The 17771-nt window shown below is 35.8% G+C and overlaps 3 protein-coding genes and 1 long non-coding RNA gene across 9 annotated transcripts; 2 read left to right on the top strand and 2 right to left on the bottom strand.

Annotated features, from left to right (window-relative positions):
* Positions 1–1134: 1134 nt before the first annotated feature.
* On the bottom strand, positions 1135–6456 carry LOC103953840 (uncharacterized protein At2g39795, mitochondrial). Of its 4 annotated transcripts, none has more exons than XM_048578624.1 (4): positions 6148–6456; positions 5333–5661; positions 4879–5042; positions 1135–1375 (listed from the first exon to the last, which is right to left on the bottom strand). In XM_048578624.1, exons 1-3 carry the CDS (start codon positions 6391–6393, stop codon positions 4883–4885), a joined length of 735 nt encoding a protein of 244 aa, XP_048434581.1. In that variant the 5' UTR covers positions 6394–6456; the 3' UTR covers positions 1135–1375; positions 4879–4882. The 4 variants fall into 4 exon arrangements, with proteins under 4 accessions (XP_048434581.1, XP_048434576.1, XP_009363911.1 ...); XM_048578619.1 differs by lacking the exon at positions 1135–1375 and adding an exon at positions 4197–4599; XM_009365636.3 differs by lacking the exon at positions 1135–1375 and having other exon boundaries at positions 4620–5042.
* On the top strand, positions 1687–2853 carry LOC103953850 (zinc finger protein 3). The gene has a single exon (XM_009365648.3). The coding sequence runs from the start codon at positions 1846–1848 to the stop codon at positions 2671–2673; it is 828 nt and encodes a 275-aa protein (XP_009363923.2). The 5' UTR covers positions 1687–1845; the 3' UTR covers positions 2674–2853.
* Positions 6457–10161: 3705 nt separating the features above from the next.
* Positions 10162–12263, bottom strand: LOC108867690. 3 transcript variants are annotated; one of them, XR_007256130.1, is made up of 4 exons: positions 11795–12263; positions 11419–11694; positions 11226–11292; positions 10162–10566 (listed from the first exon to the last, which is right to left on the bottom strand). It is a non-coding gene; the product is annotated as an uncharacterized LOC108867690 (long non-coding RNA). The 3 variants fall into 3 exon arrangements; XR_007256128.1 differs by having other exon boundaries at positions 11226–11694; XR_001953668.2 differs by lacking the exon at positions 11226–11292 and having other exon boundaries at positions 11584–11694.
* Positions 12264–13424: 1161 nt separating this feature from the next.
* On the top strand, positions 13425–15156 carry LOC103953857 (deSI-like protein At4g17486). Its single transcript, XM_009365663.3, has 3 exons — positions 13425–13614; positions 14085–14372; positions 14694–15156. Exons 1-3 carry the CDS (start codon positions 13476–13478, stop codon positions 14954–14956), a joined length of 690 nt encoding a protein of 229 aa, XP_009363938.2. The 5' UTR covers positions 13425–13475; the 3' UTR covers positions 14957–15156.
* The last annotated feature ends 2615 nt before the right edge of the window (positions 15157–17771 follow it).

Below are 17771 nucleotides of genomic sequence, written 5' to 3'. Positions count from 1 at the left end.
CCACTCAAGTCAGTGTGAGTCACTCAATTTTATTAATACTAAACTTTTATGTGTGGGATTGGGTGAAAGAAGACCTAAAAATGACTTTATGTCCGTGCAATAATTCTATTAAAATATATAAATAAATAAATTCAAAGACTAAAAAGTATATACGCAAAGTTATAATTTGAATGATTTTGTAACATCACGTGAGATATTATACTTAGAAGTTACTCAAAAAATCATACAAGTTATAATTTGAGTGATTTTGTAATATCACATTATAATTTGAGTGTTCTAAGTATACTGAGAAGTTGCTTGAAAGATTATATTTATCTTAGGGGTTAACTTTGCAGATCTAATGGTGTTTAGATATTAATAATTCGGCATGAAACGGCACTATCATAGCACATTAGCATGAGGAGCTCCACCTCAGCTTCCCCACTATTTTATTTGTCGGCCATTTGACGCCATTCAAGCATTGACAAATCATCTTTTATTTTTTATATCTTTCGGAAAGAGATTAGAAATTAAGAATATTAGCTAGCTTTTGTGCTAGTGAACCAAATTAATTAGCTTTAACCTGCCAGATTAATTTATGTTTAAGTGGATCCATTGCGTGCTAATAATCTATTACTGTAGTAACATGGACTCTAGAGTTTAAGGATAAGGAGGTTTTAACTTTTTAGGATTTTTTAAATTAGGGTTTAAGCGGTTGACAACAGCTAAGTTTAAAAGGCTTAAAATTAAACAAAAAACATATGCACTTATTCCCAATGATAGTTAATTGTTCAATTGATGGGACTATTAGGTTATGAAAACGACAATTATAAACCAGTAATTCTCGAAATGCATGTGCCCTTTTTAATTTGTTAATAATTTACTTCACCTACCATATCTTATGAAACCAGAGAAAAACTTGTTTAGAGTTTACGAATCACCACGTCATAATTCACATATTCGTAGATCATTTTTCACATAAATATTGAGTTTATGTGTGTGTTGTTCTCACTCGACTTCAAGTGATCTCATTCAATGCAAGAATTGTTTTAATTAAACATCTCTAATGAATATACATTTATACGTAGATAAGTTTCTCTCGTCCACTGCATTTCAAAAAGAAGATGATAGAGAAGTACTCTCATTGATCCCAACTCAAAGTAAAATCATTTCATTCTCAAATAGGGAAAATAAGTCAATGAAATTACAAGTAGATGTCAATAATGTTCTGTCCACAACACACATGAGAATTAGATGAGTATGGAACATCCAACGAAAGTGAGGTCCCCCGCAGAATGTGGTAAGGGGCATACTCCCATAGTCACATGTACTAAGATGTAGTTCATGCCCTAGCTAGGGTGACATTGCTGGGAACATCAATCGCTTCAATTCGGTCCTTTTTTTGAAAAATAAAAAATCAAAATACGTAAAAGACTTATAACTCAAGTAATTAAGAGTGTTTATCATACACTCATGCATGCATTTGTTTATGCATTGCCATGAGTAAAACATAATTCTCGATCCGATTTCAAAATAAACAACAAATCAAAGAAGAACGATCATTTCATGAAAAAATTAAAAGTTCCATGGATCCAATCAAAGCATGTGACAAATTACCATGACATTTAAGTAAACCTAACACTATAAAGTTATATAAACTTTAAAGATCTTAATATTTTTTAAAAGAAAGCTACTAGCAACAGTGGATTCTTCCAGTATCCATATATACCAAGAAAAACATTTACTTTCCCTCCTATCAACAAACACACTTTTAATCCTTTCGGGTGTTGCGTACAACTTTCTATCAGCTCAAATTTTCATAAACCCACTTGAAAAAATCAGAAAAAATCCTCCAAGATTTCTGTAATGGAACCGGCTAGGAATTCTGAAACAAATATCTTCTCGGTTGCAGAAGTTCCTCCATGTCCAAACACCCCACTTCAAGACCCAAAAGAAACCAAACAGAAACTAAGAGTTGAAGAAGATGAGGAGGAGATGAAAGATCAAGAAAAACAGAAGAAACCCAGCATCCGAATTGATCTAGAGGCTTCGGATAGCGATTCGAATCGCGGGTTCAGCTTTGATAATCCGGAACTCAATCTACTCGAATCCCTCGAAACGGTGTCGTCAGAAGGCACCACCGCCCTTGTTTCTGATGCAGCAGAGCCTAGGGTTTTCCCATGCAACTACTGTCAAAGAAAATTCTACAGCTCACAGGCGCTCGGAGGGCACCAGAATGCCCACAAACGAGAGAGAACCCTAGCAAAGAGAGGGCAGAGGGTGTTGGGGTCCCACATAACGGCCTCAGGTGCAAGTTTTGGGTACCCTTATTACTCAAGTTTGGCTTCTCTGCCTCTCCATGGTGGTGCTTTTAGGGCACTGGACATTCAGGCTCATTCCATGATCCACAAGCCTAGTTCCGTTATGCCTTCGTCTGCAATTGGGTTCGGAAGTTCTTATGGACATCGGAGTTTTAGGTCAAGACCGATTTTTGATCAGCAACCAACGGTCGGAAAGCTTGGAGTTGCAGCAGCTAGAGGTGGTGGTGGAGCTGGGAGGTTTGACATGGCAAAGAGCAACATGGTTTCACAAGGCAATGAAGAAATTGGAAAATGTTGGTTGGGAAACGACGGTCGTTTCAAGAGTAGCAGTGATCAGGAGGAAATGAAGCTTGACTTGTCGCTCAAGCTCTAACTTGTTAGTACCTAGACGGCAGAATTCTTCTTCATTCCTTTGTATCATATATGATCCTCTGTTTTTTTTTTTTTTTCTGTCAGTATTGAGATGTGGTTTAGAATTCTCGTTTCACATTTGGAGTATGGTTTGTGTAAATTTGATTTTTGAGAATAGCAAGAGCATTTGATAGTTTGCTTTTTTTCGTCGCTTAATTTTCTTTTCATTTACTGAATCTAAAAGGTAAGAAAAAGTTAAAGTGCAGGACGAAAGGAAAGTGCAAAAGTCATTTTCGTTCTTTTTCATCAGCTAAAGGAATTTCTTTTCGGGGTAACATGTATTCAGAAGTTAGAGGCTGCACTTCAAAGAAAATGGTGAGATCTGATTTTCAAACAGAGCTCCTCTGTTTTAGTCCAACAAGATTTCAACAAAAAGTTATGCTTGCAAGAGAAAGAACATGTGAGTTTAGTAAGCCTTGTTCCAAATAATTTAGGATTATTGTGTCTACTTCGATCCAAACAAAACAATCAATCAAATACAATGGGACATATTGATTAGATAATCTTGTAACATGTAGTGTACAATTTCTCCACTTCTCTTTTCCTATGACATGGTTAATCAGATAAGGAAGTGAATGTATACAACACGTCGTATGCATTTCGAAAATGGTATAAAATAAAAAGTTATTTTTGTGTGTTACGGAAAATAAAATTTTAAAATAAAAATCTATTTTTGCAAATTTTCAAATTTGTCTTAGGTTCAGTTTTCAACCCTAAACTAGAACTTAAAAATCGAAATCTAAAATCTGAAATGATTCTTAAACAAACCCTTAAACAATTCTCCACTCACAAAAGAGATTAAGATTGAGATGGAACATATGTAAAGTTGACAACTTGACATTACAAGAAACCCAAAAAATGGAGCCATACTCATGAATACTAGATTGATGATGTTTTTTTTTTTTTTTGTCCTTGTATGAAAATATAAAATGATTTTACTTTTTCTTTTAATTTTATATTCATTAAGCAAATACTATTATCTTTGTCCTCTTTTGAGAAGCGTGTAATAAGTCACTTTCCTCAAGTGATCTGAAAAATCTAGAAAAGATTTAGTTATAGAATTATATGATTAATTTATGTGTCACATTTTACTTTACTTGCTAATTAAGTTCCTATCACAAACTAAAAAAAAATTATTAAAAAAAATAAAATAAATTTGAGGTTGGCGTAAGTAACTAAACCTGCTGCCCCAATCAAGAAGACTTTAGAATAGTTGCTCTATAACTCATATTCATACACATTTCTCAATTTATTTGGTTATTCATGAAGAGCAAATTGAACAAAATTACGCCTTCGGACCATCATGTTTTACACAAAGAGTGATAAATAACTAATTGGAAAACATTTATAAAAATGTGGTTTTATCCCTAAACTCTTTTATACTTCTCACACATTCTAATCGTCAGATTAAATGAATTGAAAAAAATCAAATAACAGAAATTAACAAGAAGTGTGAAAGATAAAAATGAGTGTGTAAATAACATTACCCCATAAAAAAAGGCTCGTCGCAAATAAGCCCATCCAAACTCCATTTCATAGTCAAAACCCCATAAAGTGCACCATTTTAAAGAGGAAAACTCTAGACTCGGAACATTATTGCACTTAGAATGTTACTACACTATAGGAACAGTTTGATTGTTTAAGTGTCTCTTACTAACACTACTAGTTGTAGTGGAACTAAACTATCGAAGTAAAATTCAAGTGTCGGGTTCTTCACCAAACTCAACGAAATGGTGGCGTTTCGAAACCCTAATCCTTACTCAATTATTTCATCTTCCAAACCAATGAAGGACACATAGCCGATAGCCTCCGGGTGTGTCAAACTTCGTTTGCAGCTTGGCTACTCGGAAATCCAGAAAACAAACACATGGATACTCCATGTCGCCCCCTACCAATCACAGATGCATCTTAAATGCCAATTTCCCATCACTTGCTAGCAGTAAAATTCCATACAATCAAAAGCACCATAGCACAGACACAGAGTTGCTGACCAAAGTAAATATCACAGCATTCAGGAGCTACATACTTATTTATCCTTTAGTGGGTGCTTTCATACAAGTATACACCTGACTACCTTGGGCAGAACAGCTATCTTATCAATGGTAGATTTCTTTAAGTAAGAACAAAAGAATGACCGGAAATCTAATTTGAGTTATCAGATATTTACCGCTCTATTTTTCCACAAACGACTTGACTTTTCCCAGCCATTTGATCAGTTCTATTCTATCCTTGTTCATCATGTATTGATGCAAGAAAACAGAAAGCTCATCATTCACTCCCCTTGCTTCTAAATACTCATTGAACCTCTGTTGAATCCTTCCATTCAAACTCCTGCCCATAAAAACAAGCAAACAGAGTCACCACCAATCCCAAGGGCTAAGACTGCAAACCAAAAAATAATAGCCGAAGCATAAATTGACATGCTGATATCATAACGACCGATGAGATAAAAAAATAAAAAATAAAATCTTAAGTAGGGTTCATATTCAAGTTCCATAGATATTATAGGCATGTAATAGACACCAACGTTCTGTTGCTTAATATACTTGATCGCAAAAATGAAAAAAATGGCTTTACAATCCAAAAAAGAAAAATACAATGAGGGAGACATGAAATTGTACCTGAAATCAGGTCCCATATAAGGTTTAGCCGGCATTCGATCACGCTTAAGAACATAAACTTTCTGAACCTCCAAGCGATCCGGCCAGGCCGAGCACAGAAACTCCAAATCCTTGGAATCATCCCCCTTTGTAATATCAAGAAGCATACTAAGGTGAAGACGCACATCTTCTCCTGAGCTGTCATCTCCAGTTTTGGGAGCAGTTTCATACCCATCAAACATAGTCACTTCAATTTTAATATCTTCAGTGTCTCCAAATCTCCTTCTCATTGTAATCCACTGCTCACCCGGTCGATCTTGGACGGTAAACGATTCGAATTTCGTGGCAGGCTGTTGTGATTATAATTATTGTTAAAATTCCCATCACAAGATATGAATGTGGATTAGAAATTCAAAATCAACACTTTCAAGAAGAAACACATTTAATTATACTAGAAATACGTTGAAAATGGTATTAAAAACCCTGGCACTTCCTAAAGAAGCACTTGAAGGTGCTTCCTGAAGAGCACTTAGAAGTGCATTCTGAACTCTGAAGTAGCAATTGGTAGTCCATCATAAAGAAACATCAGAAAAGTGCTTCTATACAAATTACATGAACGAGAAGCACTTCTGCAAACGCAGTCAGAATCGCTTTTAGTTAAAGCGCTATCTAACAGGCCTTACATGTAAAAAAATCTCAATACTGCAATGGAAATTCAGAAATAAGCAAAACCCACTTAATCAAGTATATAAAGATGGTTTCTTTCAGAGTTTCGATTCATGCAATTTTCTCGGAAACCAAACAGAAGCTAAGAATAACAGAGAAGGATGACCAACCTGCTGAGGAGGAGCATACTCGGACTGGTACTCCACTTCGTTTCTGATGATTCTGATGATGTTAGCTTCCATGGGCGACTGGGAAAGTGCTTCAGAAGCGTAATGTCTGCTGTGGAAGAGAGAGGCTGAGATTGCCTTCCGCAGCGGAGGATTTGGGTGGCGCTGAACGGCATTGACTAGGGTTTTGGATGCGCAACAAGCAAAAAATGGGAGCGCGGTTCGAGCGGTTCGAATGAGTCGAGCCATTGGGGGTTCGGAATCGGAATTTTGAATTTAGGGTTTAAGGATTTTGGGGGTTTAGGTTAACAGTGGAACAGAACTGGGAAGAAGAAGAGGATGGATTTCTGAATTGGGCTTTGAAAGTTGTACACGAATGTTTAATGGGCCTAAAAATAGGCCCAGTTGAATTAGGACGAAGAAGTTGTCCCCAGATAAATTCATGATTTCGCCTGGATACATACCGCAAAGATTAATATTGGGGCCTTCAAATATTCACTGCTTCAAAAGTAAAATTCAGGTTTTCCATATATGCTAGCGGATTTGAACTTCGATGAAAAGAAAAATGGAAATATTAGTCCGGTTAACTATTCTAACTCACATGTGCAAGATTAGGACCTGGATTGTCTACACTCCTCATTTCATACCCTTTTCATTTCCTCTTATTTTTTGTGGTCACGGTTAAGCCACTTCAATATTTTATATTAATTTTTTTATATAAATAATAAGACAAAAAGTAATGGGAATATAAAATGTTGACCGTGACTTAACCATGACCACATAAATAGAAGAGAATGGGAAGGATATGGGATGGGGAGAGCAAACAGTCAAGGTCTGTAAGATTATTGATGTTTAAAATAAACAAAGAAGGCCGTGAGTTGAATTTGCAACCTATTTCAATGGTGTGGAGGAGCAATATCACCAAACAAATAGCCCGTTGATAGTTTGGAATATTTCAAAGTTTAAATTTTTTAGAGAATTAGATGCATGCAATCAGAGTCGCTCAAAACACGAAGTATACTATACATTAATATATAGTACGTCTTATTTCCATCTATAGTTCTCATCACGATAAAGTTGTAAATGCAAAGGGATACATCCCTTGCTTACACATCAAAATCTCAACTCATATTCATAGAATATTTTGGCCTGGAATTCCATAAGTGGATAACAACTTAAACTATACGAATACATCGTTATCATAACATTTTATACTAATGATATAAGAATACGTGTACGTATCTTCACATCAGATTTGATATGGAAGTCTTTCACCCGTATGTGGTCCCGAAAGGCCGACATGTCCCATGGATGGGTGTAATAATTGATGTGAGGCCATCCCTCGAATTATAAGACATGAAAATGCAGAAACAGTACTCCCACGCTCCAACATGCATGATGAAAAAACTGGGTTACTTGATGATGGATGGTGTTGGTAGGGTTTCAAATTTCCAATCAAAGATTATAGATATTTATATTATGTGGAAAGATTTAGCTGTCGCTTGGCAGATCATCAGCTTTTCTGGACACATGGGTTCATGCAGTTAAGATAAGCATGCATGCTAACGCACGCGTATGGTCGTTTCTAACTTGTTTGGATTAGACTGCATTTCAAAATTCAAAGCTTAATGACAAAGTTTTTTATTTAACATCAATTGTTTTTTGGTTTACTCATCCACACAAGGTTCCAAACTCGATTTTTCCTTTCTTCAATATCAATTGCATGATGAAAGGATTAGCATTGTCCTTGCACAATGATTACACGCATAAATCGAGAAATAGTTCAAAAAAATTTGCGGGTTCCACTCCTATTATGGTTGATTTAGAATTTTACTTGTTTAACTTTAATGGTTGGTCTAATGGTAAGTAAGTAAAGGTTTGGAATCTCAACTTGAATTCAAATTTCCACTGATATATTCTTCTTATGTTTGGATGAATAAATTTAAAATTACTAAGGAATTTCAAAATGACGAAAATTGAAATGACGATATCTTATTTTCTATAATCTGTAAATTTTCTTGTTTGATTAAACTAAAATAACAATAGAATTGAATACGGAATTTGTTATTTTTAAACTCTAAATTATAGAAATTGGAAAATGACACATATTTACATGGAATTTGAACTTGGGAATTGGAGGTCTCAAATTCCAAGTTTTTTTCCACGCGGAATTTGAACTTGGGTATTGGAGGTCCCAAATTCCAAGTTTTTTTTTCACGCGGAAATTCTAAATTTCTATGTTTATGAATCCAAACAAGAGAATTGGTGTATGTCAATTTATAAATTCTGACTTTTACTAGAATTCCAAGTTCGTTTTCCTCATTCAAACATAGTGTAAGTTCACTGGCTCTGTTTTGACATATCGTTTATGGAAAAGGATATTGTGGAATTATGAATTGGATTCTAATATTTTTTGAGTTCACCCTAGTGAGAGTTTAATCCCCACTGATTTTCCTCACCCCCCCCCTCTCCCCCAACTAACAACTAAAATTTTTTTTACCCTGTTAACGTTATTTTTTGTATTAAAAAAAAAGAAAAAAAAGTTAAAATGATATGGAATTATGGATTCTAATACTAAAATGATATCATCATATTAAGAATGTGGGTGCGTAATCTCATTAGCAATTTGGTGCATCAATCATAATTTATTTTGATACGTTGGAATCATATTACATGTCAGCGTGAGAACGTATGCAATTAATTACTAGAAAATTACAAGGAGCTTTACAATATAAAATAAAATAATATTACATTTTATTAAAGATGATGATATTGTAAGGTTATGTCGTTCTCTAAGTTGTTCATATCCTAATAAAGGATTGACAATAAATCCAAACACAACTTATGAAAAGAAAAGAAATAAATAATTTACCAAGTGTCGAATTAGTAGCTCCGGTTTCTGCAAGTTGATATATTTATAGCCGAATTTTATAGAACACCAAAAAATTAAGAAGTTATTGAAAGATTAATTTATGAGTTTTTAAATGATTAAAAAATTGATATAAAAATAAAAGATTAATTTATGAGTTTTTAAATTGATTAAAAATTAGATATAAAAATAAGGGTGAAAATCAAGACTGTCTCCATTGTACGTGACAGTGGCTCGTGGCATTGGACGCATAAGCCATCATTCTTGCTACTAACGGTGGAACCCAAGTTACCGCATCGATTCTTTCCTCCTCCTCACTTTACTTTTAACCCCATAAATTATTTATCAAAGTAAGAATAAAAAAAAAAACTAACGAAAAAAGTATGAAAAGTTTTAACGATAAGGATAAAATAAAAGGTAAAGTAAATAGTGCCATAATTGACTTTTTAGTGTAAAAATATGATTTTTCGTTAAAGTGAATAGTATCATAAACTTTTCGTTAAAGTTTTCTTTCTAAAACCATGAAAAGAATTCACAACTCCCTCATTTGTCCATTTAAAAAGAATCTATCAAATGAGAACTGTTATTGTCACTGAAAAAATCTCATCTTGTATTTCTCATAAGTAGTTTTTTTTTTCTTTTTAAGTATAAAAATTTAGAGTACTTTAAAGTACAATTTCCTATCAAAATAATAAATAGTAAATTTTAATAGGAAAACTGCTGATCCTTTTGGGATTGTTTCTCGATGATTCAAAGCATTTTTTTTTTTTTTTATAATTAAAAGCGCTTATGAATGCGTTTTGACAGAAAAATTTTAGAAGTAGTTATGAGCTATAGGAGGACCTTATGTTGAATCATCCAAAAGCACCATGACCACCACATGAAATAACACTGCTATCAAACCCATTACATCTTGGCATCAAAGAAATATATGAGCACAAGATTATTGTTTCCGATTGGTCCTAAATTCTAAATTGAAAAATGATAGAGAGATCATTTTTTTTTTTTTAGCTGCAAAGAGAGACCACATTTAAATTATCTTTTTAAAAGGGGTGGGATTTATTTTTATTGTGGAACCTAGCGAGAATGAGTTATATAGATGGGTTTAACGCTACTGTAACGTCGCGTTCTAATAAAATAAACATGTTAAAAATTTTAGCACATAACATAACATTATAAAATTGAAACGCCACAATTGATGACACATATCCATAGTTGGTCTCTCCCTAACATCATCTGACACACCCCGACCAGAGTTAAGGCATGCTGGCCGTCACCTGAAAGTGACGTAACCAAAAGGAAAGTGATGCATAAAATTATGGATAAATTTAAACCAAATCTAACACTTATTTAAACTAAAGTAGAGAGTGCGCAGTAGTGGGAAGAACCCATAAAACACAAGTGTTCAGAGCATAGATGACATAAAAGTGTGCAGTCAAAACTAGTTAAAGTACTTAATACATAACTGGGAAAAGCCCCCTACACTTATTTATGGATATGTCATAACCGTCGGATATTCCTTGTATGCCACAGAGTAATTAGCTAACTAGGACCTGAAGGGGCGAAAAACAGAAGGGTGAGTGGGCAAAAACAAGGGTTTATAAAACACATTTAGGATATGAACATACTAATCCATCGCCGTAAAACATGTATAGTTTTCAGAAAATCATATTACATATAAGTATGAAATCAAATGTAAATCAATGATAAATCTAGAAATACGCTAATCAATATCTCAATTGTAGCATAAGTAAAATCAAGTGCTTATCAATCTATGCTAACACACGAGTTCATGCAGTGGGAATCTGACATGAACAAGATTAGATTGGGTGTAATCATAATATATGTTATAGTATTACAATCACGTGAAGACTGGCGCTAGGCACATCACATATGAGTCAGAGTGGCCTATAGCAACCTGTACGACAGGACTGACACCTATAATGGATCCAAGGTGAGTGTGCGGTGCAATGTGAACATAAACATGAAGCCTGGCCCTGGCTGGGGCGAGTACTACACTAGTGCAAGCATGCATGATGAGCAAGTATAATTTATGTGAACATGCCATGACAATATACAAATCTCAACGTCATAATAGCATTTTTTTTTAAATTAAATAAAACATGGCATGATAGGCGTAAATCAATTCAAAAGCAGATGTGGAAACTATAAAACTTTGTGTGTGTATATATATAAACAAATGTCCACTCACTGATACGTCGATGAATTGTAGCCTCCTAGCCTTTTTTGTCCTCGTACCTCCTCGGAGTAAGTCTTACCTTTATGTGAAATAACTTTACTAATTAATTAATTAGGACCTACACAAAAAGGCTAGGAAAATCCCCCATAGTTTGCTCAAACGGCGGGTTTAAATATACGAAAATATTCTACACGACGTCACATACTTGTACACGTCAAACACATGCCGGTCGGAGGCCGAATGCGCCGCCACGTGCTGCCAGGTCGGGCCACACGCACGCCCACGCACCTGACAAACTGACAATAACTCTAGGGGAATATTTTGTCATACTTCACGAAATATTCCTCTAAACAGTAATGGCGTCAGTTACCTTTACGGTGTTAGAATATTCCTTTAGCTTTAACGAAATATTTTGTCTTCTCCTCCAGTGGACCTCCGCCGCCGTTTGGTTCGCAGGAATTTGGGGAATTTTCATTGATTTCTGGAAAAATTTCAAATCTTCATATCTTCTTCATTTCTCAACCATTTTTGACAAACTTTATATGGAAATGAAGCTTATGAAGAGTAAAACAAGTCTATACCTTTTGGAAGTCCAAAAATGGACCGAAAATTGATTGAAAAGGCTCGAAAGTCTCGGACCTAGTTTATACTCCTTGAAACTGTGTGTTTTGACGTTGGCTCTTCTCCCAACTTAGGTTAGTGGCCATGGGGAGTTGTGTAGGTACTTCCAAAACTCCCAAAACCTTGTAACTCGCACGGGAAAATGTTGGAGAATCCACACCCAAGTCGGAGTTTCGAGTTGCTCTAAGTTGGACACTCAAAACTTGTCCATTTCTTGATCGATTCGTACGGATGGGTTCGTGGGTTTGAGAGGAACACAATGGTGATGGTTTAAAGGTCGATCTGTGAAATTTTGAAGGTGGTCCTCGTTGTTGCAAAGAAGAGAGAGTGATGTGCGAGGAGAGAAGAAGGAGAAAAAGAGAAAGAGAGAGAGAGAAAAAAAAAGAGACAGTTTCTGATTGGGCAGAGAGAAAAGAGATTTCTTATTGGGTGAGGGAAAATAAGTCACGGGTCCAGTTTTAAATAGGAGAAATGATAAGGTTTTGTACAATTTGGAATCTAACGCACCTTATCAAAAACAGTAGCTTCCAACACTAAATAATTAACACACAAATTACGTTATCAAGAAAAATAATTTAAAAGCCGAATAACTACATCCACGACAGGTTCCACTTTGCCAATGAAGGCTTAAATGTCATTTTACACACTCGGAGAAAAAATTACATGAAAAATTAAGGACGGATTGTCACATTACCCGTTCCTCATTTCCTTCCCACTTTAGCGCCAATAAGCAAGATCCAATATTAAACCACTAATCCCAATTCCCAACAATTTAATCCAAAGAATATTGCATAAAGCACACCCAACAAGGCAAACCAAGAATTAGCTTATACGTTAGGTTGGAAGAAAGTTAGGCACAACCTTTCTCTTTCCCTTCACCAATCACCCCCGACTCCTCGAAAGAATAATACATAGATGAGTATGAATTCTTACTCAAAATTATCCATTGTAGATTTATAAAACTTCGTATTTATGATCAATAATGTTCAAATTATAAATTATTTTGCAAAAAATTAATTAAAATTAAGATCATTTAGTTAACTGTATAAAAACAGATGAATAATTTTCAAAGCTCTATGATTAAAAATACGAAAAATTTTGAGTGAAAATTTATACCCATCATTAACTGGCCGAACATTATTCACCATTTTATTGTTAAAAACTCCAAAAAGCGTGACTGGATTTTTCACAAAAGTTTCTTTTATTTTCTTGCTTGGTGTCTAATATTTGTGGCGGCTACTTTTAGCAAATTTCAGTTATGGATGGGCATTTTTTTGGTAATTAATTCGACTTGTAGGGACATTTTTGTGACTAGAAAATAGACTGACACAACAGGAAGCTTCCACTTTTTGCTATAAAACCGAGCTCACGGCGTACACACTTTCGGCCGCCGGAGCTACCTAAGATTCGTCTTCCAAGAAAAAAATTAAATTAAATTATAAATATCTCTGGAAAAGAAAATTCTCCGAATCTTCTCTTCCCGTTCTGCCCTCCCGAAACCTCTACAATTTCCGAGGCGCCCTCGGTTTTGGCAGTTCCCGCTGGCTTTTGGGGCAGCTGGAGCTCTCCGTTTTCGAATTCAATTTTGGTTCGGGAGTTTTTGGATTCTGATCTTCCTGGGGAGAGAGATAGAAAGAGAAAATGCTTTGTAGGATGGTATTGGTGCCGAGGAAGAAGAAGATTGGGAAGGTGCCCGTTTATCTGAACGTGTACGATCTTACTCCGATCAATGGCTACGCGTATTGGCTCGGCCTCGGAGTCTACCATTCCGGCGTCCAAGGTAATGAATTTTAATGGGTTTTTCCTTTTTTTTTTTTTTTTTGGGTTATCTTCTGTTTGGCTGTGGAGAAAGTCTTAGATCTGGCCCTGTGTTTTGGTTGAATGAAAACTCAACAAATTGGTATCAAAGCCTGAATTTTGGATCCGGGTAGTGGAATTTCGATCAAGTTGAACTTGGGTTTTATGTTTTAGGAAGAATCAAAGAGTTTCTGAGTGATTTGATTCTGAAAGGGTAATTAGAATTCAGTTTTCATGTTTTGGGTTTGATAAATTGAGAACCTTTACTCTCGAATGAACTCAATTCCAAGCGATTTTCCCAATTTTTAATTGATTTTATTATTGTGGTAATAAAAAATAATATACATTTGTTTGTTTGTTTTCATCCTTTGATTTTAGACTTTTATGGTAGACACAAATGTGGATGTTTGTATTTGTTTATTTGCATGAATGTTTTATTTTAATGTGATGCAGTACATGGCGTTGAATATGCCTTTGGAGCTCATGACCATGCAACGACTGGGATTTTCGAAGTGGAACCGAAGCAATGCCCCGGCTTTGTGTTCAGAAAATCAATTTTGATCGGAAGAACGGATTTGGATCCGAAGGAGGTCCGTGCATTTATGGAGAAACTAGCAGAGGAATACTCCGGGAACACGTACCATCTTATCACCAAGAACTGCAACCACTTCTGTAATGATGTGTGCACCAGATTGACGGGGAAGCCTATTCCTCGCTGGGTCAACCGCCTCGCTCGGCTTGGTAAGAAATCAAGCATCTACTATCAGTTTTTCTGTGATCCCGCCATTGTTAGTATATCACCACCATGAAACAAAACCACTTTTAGTAGCATACCATGAATGCCAATGCCACATGACAACCGGAACTTCCATTGTTACCCGTTTTTAGATTCAGTTTATTGCACATAGGATTCAAAATTCATTGGAAAATAACAATTTGGATACACATGATTCTGTATTGTTAATTACTTGTCCATTGTATAATCTTTTTGGGATGTCTATGACGTTAGGCAGACTTTCTTGTTCCGTAATAATTCATATGCGTCATTGTGGTGAACTTTAGGTTTCTTCTGCAATTGTGTTCTTCCGGCTGGTCTTAACGAAACTAAGGTTCGACAAGTAAGATCAGAGGGGGTTTGTAACGGAGACAAGAAGAAACTGAGAAGCCATTCGACTAATTGTGCATCCTCAAATCCTCGGTCCTCTTCATTAAAATCTTCCACTGCAGAGTCTGCAGGCAGAAGTAGTAGACAAAGACACTGCGTTCCTCCGTCTCAATCTTTGGTCCATTCTTCCTCAACCTCGGCGGTTACTCTAAAGCTTTGACACTGTTTTTAGTTTTGAGACTAGGGTTTTAGAATTTCAATTGCACAAAGGAATGGCGGAAATTGCAAATTCTAATTTTTTCCCATCATGTAATCTGTTTGCATTGCTGTGTAAACAGCTGCTTGAAATCGTTGAAGTCCTGCTGTTTTCTGTATAAAATAAAAAAAAAAAAAAAAATGGTTCATGGTTTTTTTGACGCATTGGTGAGAAGTGAGAACTATAAGGTTGAAGGTTTTCAAATTGGTTTCTTCTATCTTCAAGGGACCGTACAAAATGAGAATTGAGTCGCACGCATGCAGACCTATGAATTTTCGCAACCATTTGGTATGGCACCTCTCACACAGGCACCAGTCCGTCTGACTGAATTGGTCGATCTGATCCAACGCTGGTCCCACTTGGTACGAAAGATGCCTTAGGTAGGCAGTCCTACGAACGTTTCTCTGTAACATGTAGGCGTGCATTATGGATAGTAGGTGGGTGGGAGACCTAGTGGGTTTTCTCATTATGCCTTCATTTCGTAGTCTGTTTGGGGCCCCCGCATTTTTGGTGAAAAACTTTCTCATGTGGGTGGATGGCTTTTGAGTTCTTGTTCTAATCTTGGGTTTCAGTTTGGGCTTAATTTGGGCTTAATTCAAATAGATCACCTAAACCCAAATATTGGGGCTTCGGCTCCTGGATTCTAAGTAACAAGAGGCCCACAAGACCGTGTATATCGTTTGTACCTACGTCTGAATCTCCGGTTTTCCTTGTAAATTAGAGTAGGTTAAAATATGCCTTCGGAAAAAACATTGAGTGTGTACATGTTAGTTTACACCTCAATTTTGCACGGGGTCTTTCACAAATAAGCTCCTCAAAACTCCATTTCATTACATCTGAATCGAGCAAGTGAAGTGAAAATACCTATAACGAGCAACCACAACCCCTACTTACTGTCAAGGATTCCGGCTATGATGATTAAAGTTGCTTAAAGTTCATGAACCCGCAAATCCCTATTTCTAAGAAACTTGCACACTACGTTCTTTTTTACGATTTTCAAATGTCTTTGTTGCAACCGATTTAAAAGTATTTGGAACCTTTACGTGCAAGTTACAAGTCAAACTTTGACTTGTTTTATGGATGCAATGTTTCTCTCAATTGATCGAACGAATTGAATAAGATAAAATGAAATAAATTAACATGGAGTGTATTAGGGATAAAAATAGATGTGTGTGGAATGTGGATAGCACCACCCTATTTTTTGAACTTGTGCTATACCATATGTGATGTGAATCATTTTGCAAGTACTTTCATTCCTTTTACAAAGAGAAACAAATTTATTTATAAGTTGTTTGATAATCATTTCATTTTTCGTTTTCACTTTTTGAAAACTGGAAACTGAAATCTTGTTTGGTAACTATTTTAAGTTTTCAATTTCCCTCATAAAAAGTGAAATTAACTACCAAATAAGATTTCAGATTTTTTTTTAAAAAAAAAAAAGGTAAAAACAAATAAAAAAATTGAAAACAAATGGACCCCAACTTTAGTTGAAAGTTGTTCCTTATCTGGAGAATGTGAAGTAAAGATACCTAGTATTGAAAGAAATCGACAAATCCCGTTCCCGTCCATAGCATTACAAGACAAACAATCTGCATGTGAATTGTGAAACCCTGCGTCCTTCTCTCTGTGCCTTTTATTAGATTCTCTGGAGAGATGTCGACCTTTTTACAGGAAGCATCCGGAGTCCGGACAACAACTCTGCACCTTCAATGGCAACCCCACCTTTAACTCGTACTTCATGTCCCATGACTAATCATTCTTTGGATCGACCCCGGGAATTTTCATCAAAGCATGGGATTCACCGATATTTGAACGGTTAGAATGAGATTGATTCATGCAAATTCAGTCGTTCACTACACTGGTACATCTCATACACCGTTACATCGTAGAATTTTCATCGACATCAAGGTGCATTGTATTGAAGTGAAGTGATTATCATGAGAAAGGTAAATGTTAGAATCAGTCGAATCCATGCAAGTTGATCCTAGATCTTTTCATGGTTTATGACTTGCGCATGCATATACGGATTGATTTTAACTGTTCTCTCCCTTTGAGTTCTACATGTATGTACGGTAGAATCAGCGTAGCCATACTAGCGAAGGATCCCTACGCTCCTCTTCCTAGCAAATCAAGGTATTATACCTTAAGAAAGCTTGTCAAAACTGAAAGGAAAATCACGGAAGGCATGCATGAGATATTGACTAAAAGCGTACCTTTTTTGGGCAGCAGATAAGGTGGATTGAGTCTTGTTTTCAATAGTAGGCTGTGGGGGATTTTCACATTAGTAGGAAGACTGCATGCTAAACTTGTGCACAAACACGTGCGAATTAGATAACATCACAACGGCTTATTTGTACCAATTTGACAACTTCAGCAGCCGATTCTTCCAAACCCACTACAAAAAGGAAACATGAAAAGTTTTATTTGTCAATTAAACTACCGATTAAACAAATTCATCGTTCGGATAAACCCTTCAGCAAGTAAATCAATAATTACTTGATTAGGATAATTTTTGCATTAGGCAAGACAATTTTCGAATAAAATCTCATGTTTTAGGAAAAGAAGTCTCCTCTAATAATGTGATCAGACAATCTTGCTCAAAATTTTCTCGTAAAGAATATCACTTAGGTTTTTGAACGTTACTTACACAAATAATTTTCGCACATTTTTATTTTATCATTACTAGATATTCCAGGTCTTCGAAAGGGCGGAAGAGATGAAATATACAAGTGGAAAGCAGAGAGGCTTCCGGTTCAACAGTCAACCCTGCCACCACCGA

The sequence above is a fragment of a genome, unplaced genomic scaffold (assembly GCF_019419815.1).
Source record: "Pyrus x bretschneideri cultivar Hongxiangsu unplaced genomic scaffold, Pyrus_bretschneideri_v1 Contig1, whole genome shotgun sequence".
NCBI lineage: Eukaryota > Viridiplantae > Streptophyta > Magnoliopsida > Rosales > Rosaceae > Pyrus > Pyrus x bretschneideri.
This window is presented reverse-complemented; position numbering and strand designations above follow the sequence as displayed.

What these genes read in the sequence shown, in the direction of transcription:
- LOC103953850 (XM_009365648.3), top strand. Translation starts at nt 1,846, where the DNA reads ATGGAACCGGCTAGGAATTCTGAAACAAATATCTTCTCGGTTGCAGAA.
- LOC103953857 (XM_009365663.3), top strand. Translation starts at nt 13,476, where the DNA reads ATGCTTTGTAGGATGGTATTGGTGCCGAGGAAGAAGAAGATTGGGAAG. An exon ending in CTACCATTCCGGCGTCCAAG is followed by an intron (nt 13,615 to 14,084) that starts GTAATGAATTTT and finishes AATGTGATGCAG; the next exon opens with TACATGGCGTTGAATATGCC. An exon ending in CAACCGCCTCGCTCGGCTTG is followed by an intron (nt 14,373 to 14,693) that starts GTAAGAAATCAA and finishes GGTGAACTTTAG; the next exon opens with GTTTCTTCTGCAATTGTGTT.
- LOC103953840 (XM_048578624.1), bottom strand. Translation starts at nt 6,393, where the DNA reads ATGGCTCGACTCATTCGAACCGCTCGAACCGCGCTCCCATTTTTTGCT. An exon ending in AGTATGCTCCTCCTCAGCAG is followed by an intron (nt 5,662 to 6,147) that starts GTTGGTCATCCT and finishes TAATCACAACAG; the next exon opens with CCTGCCACGAAATTCGAATC. An exon ending in TATATGGGACCTGATTTCAG is followed by an intron (nt 5,043 to 5,332) that starts GTACAATTTCAT and finishes TTTTATGGGCAG; the next exon opens with GAGTTTGAATGGAAGGATTC.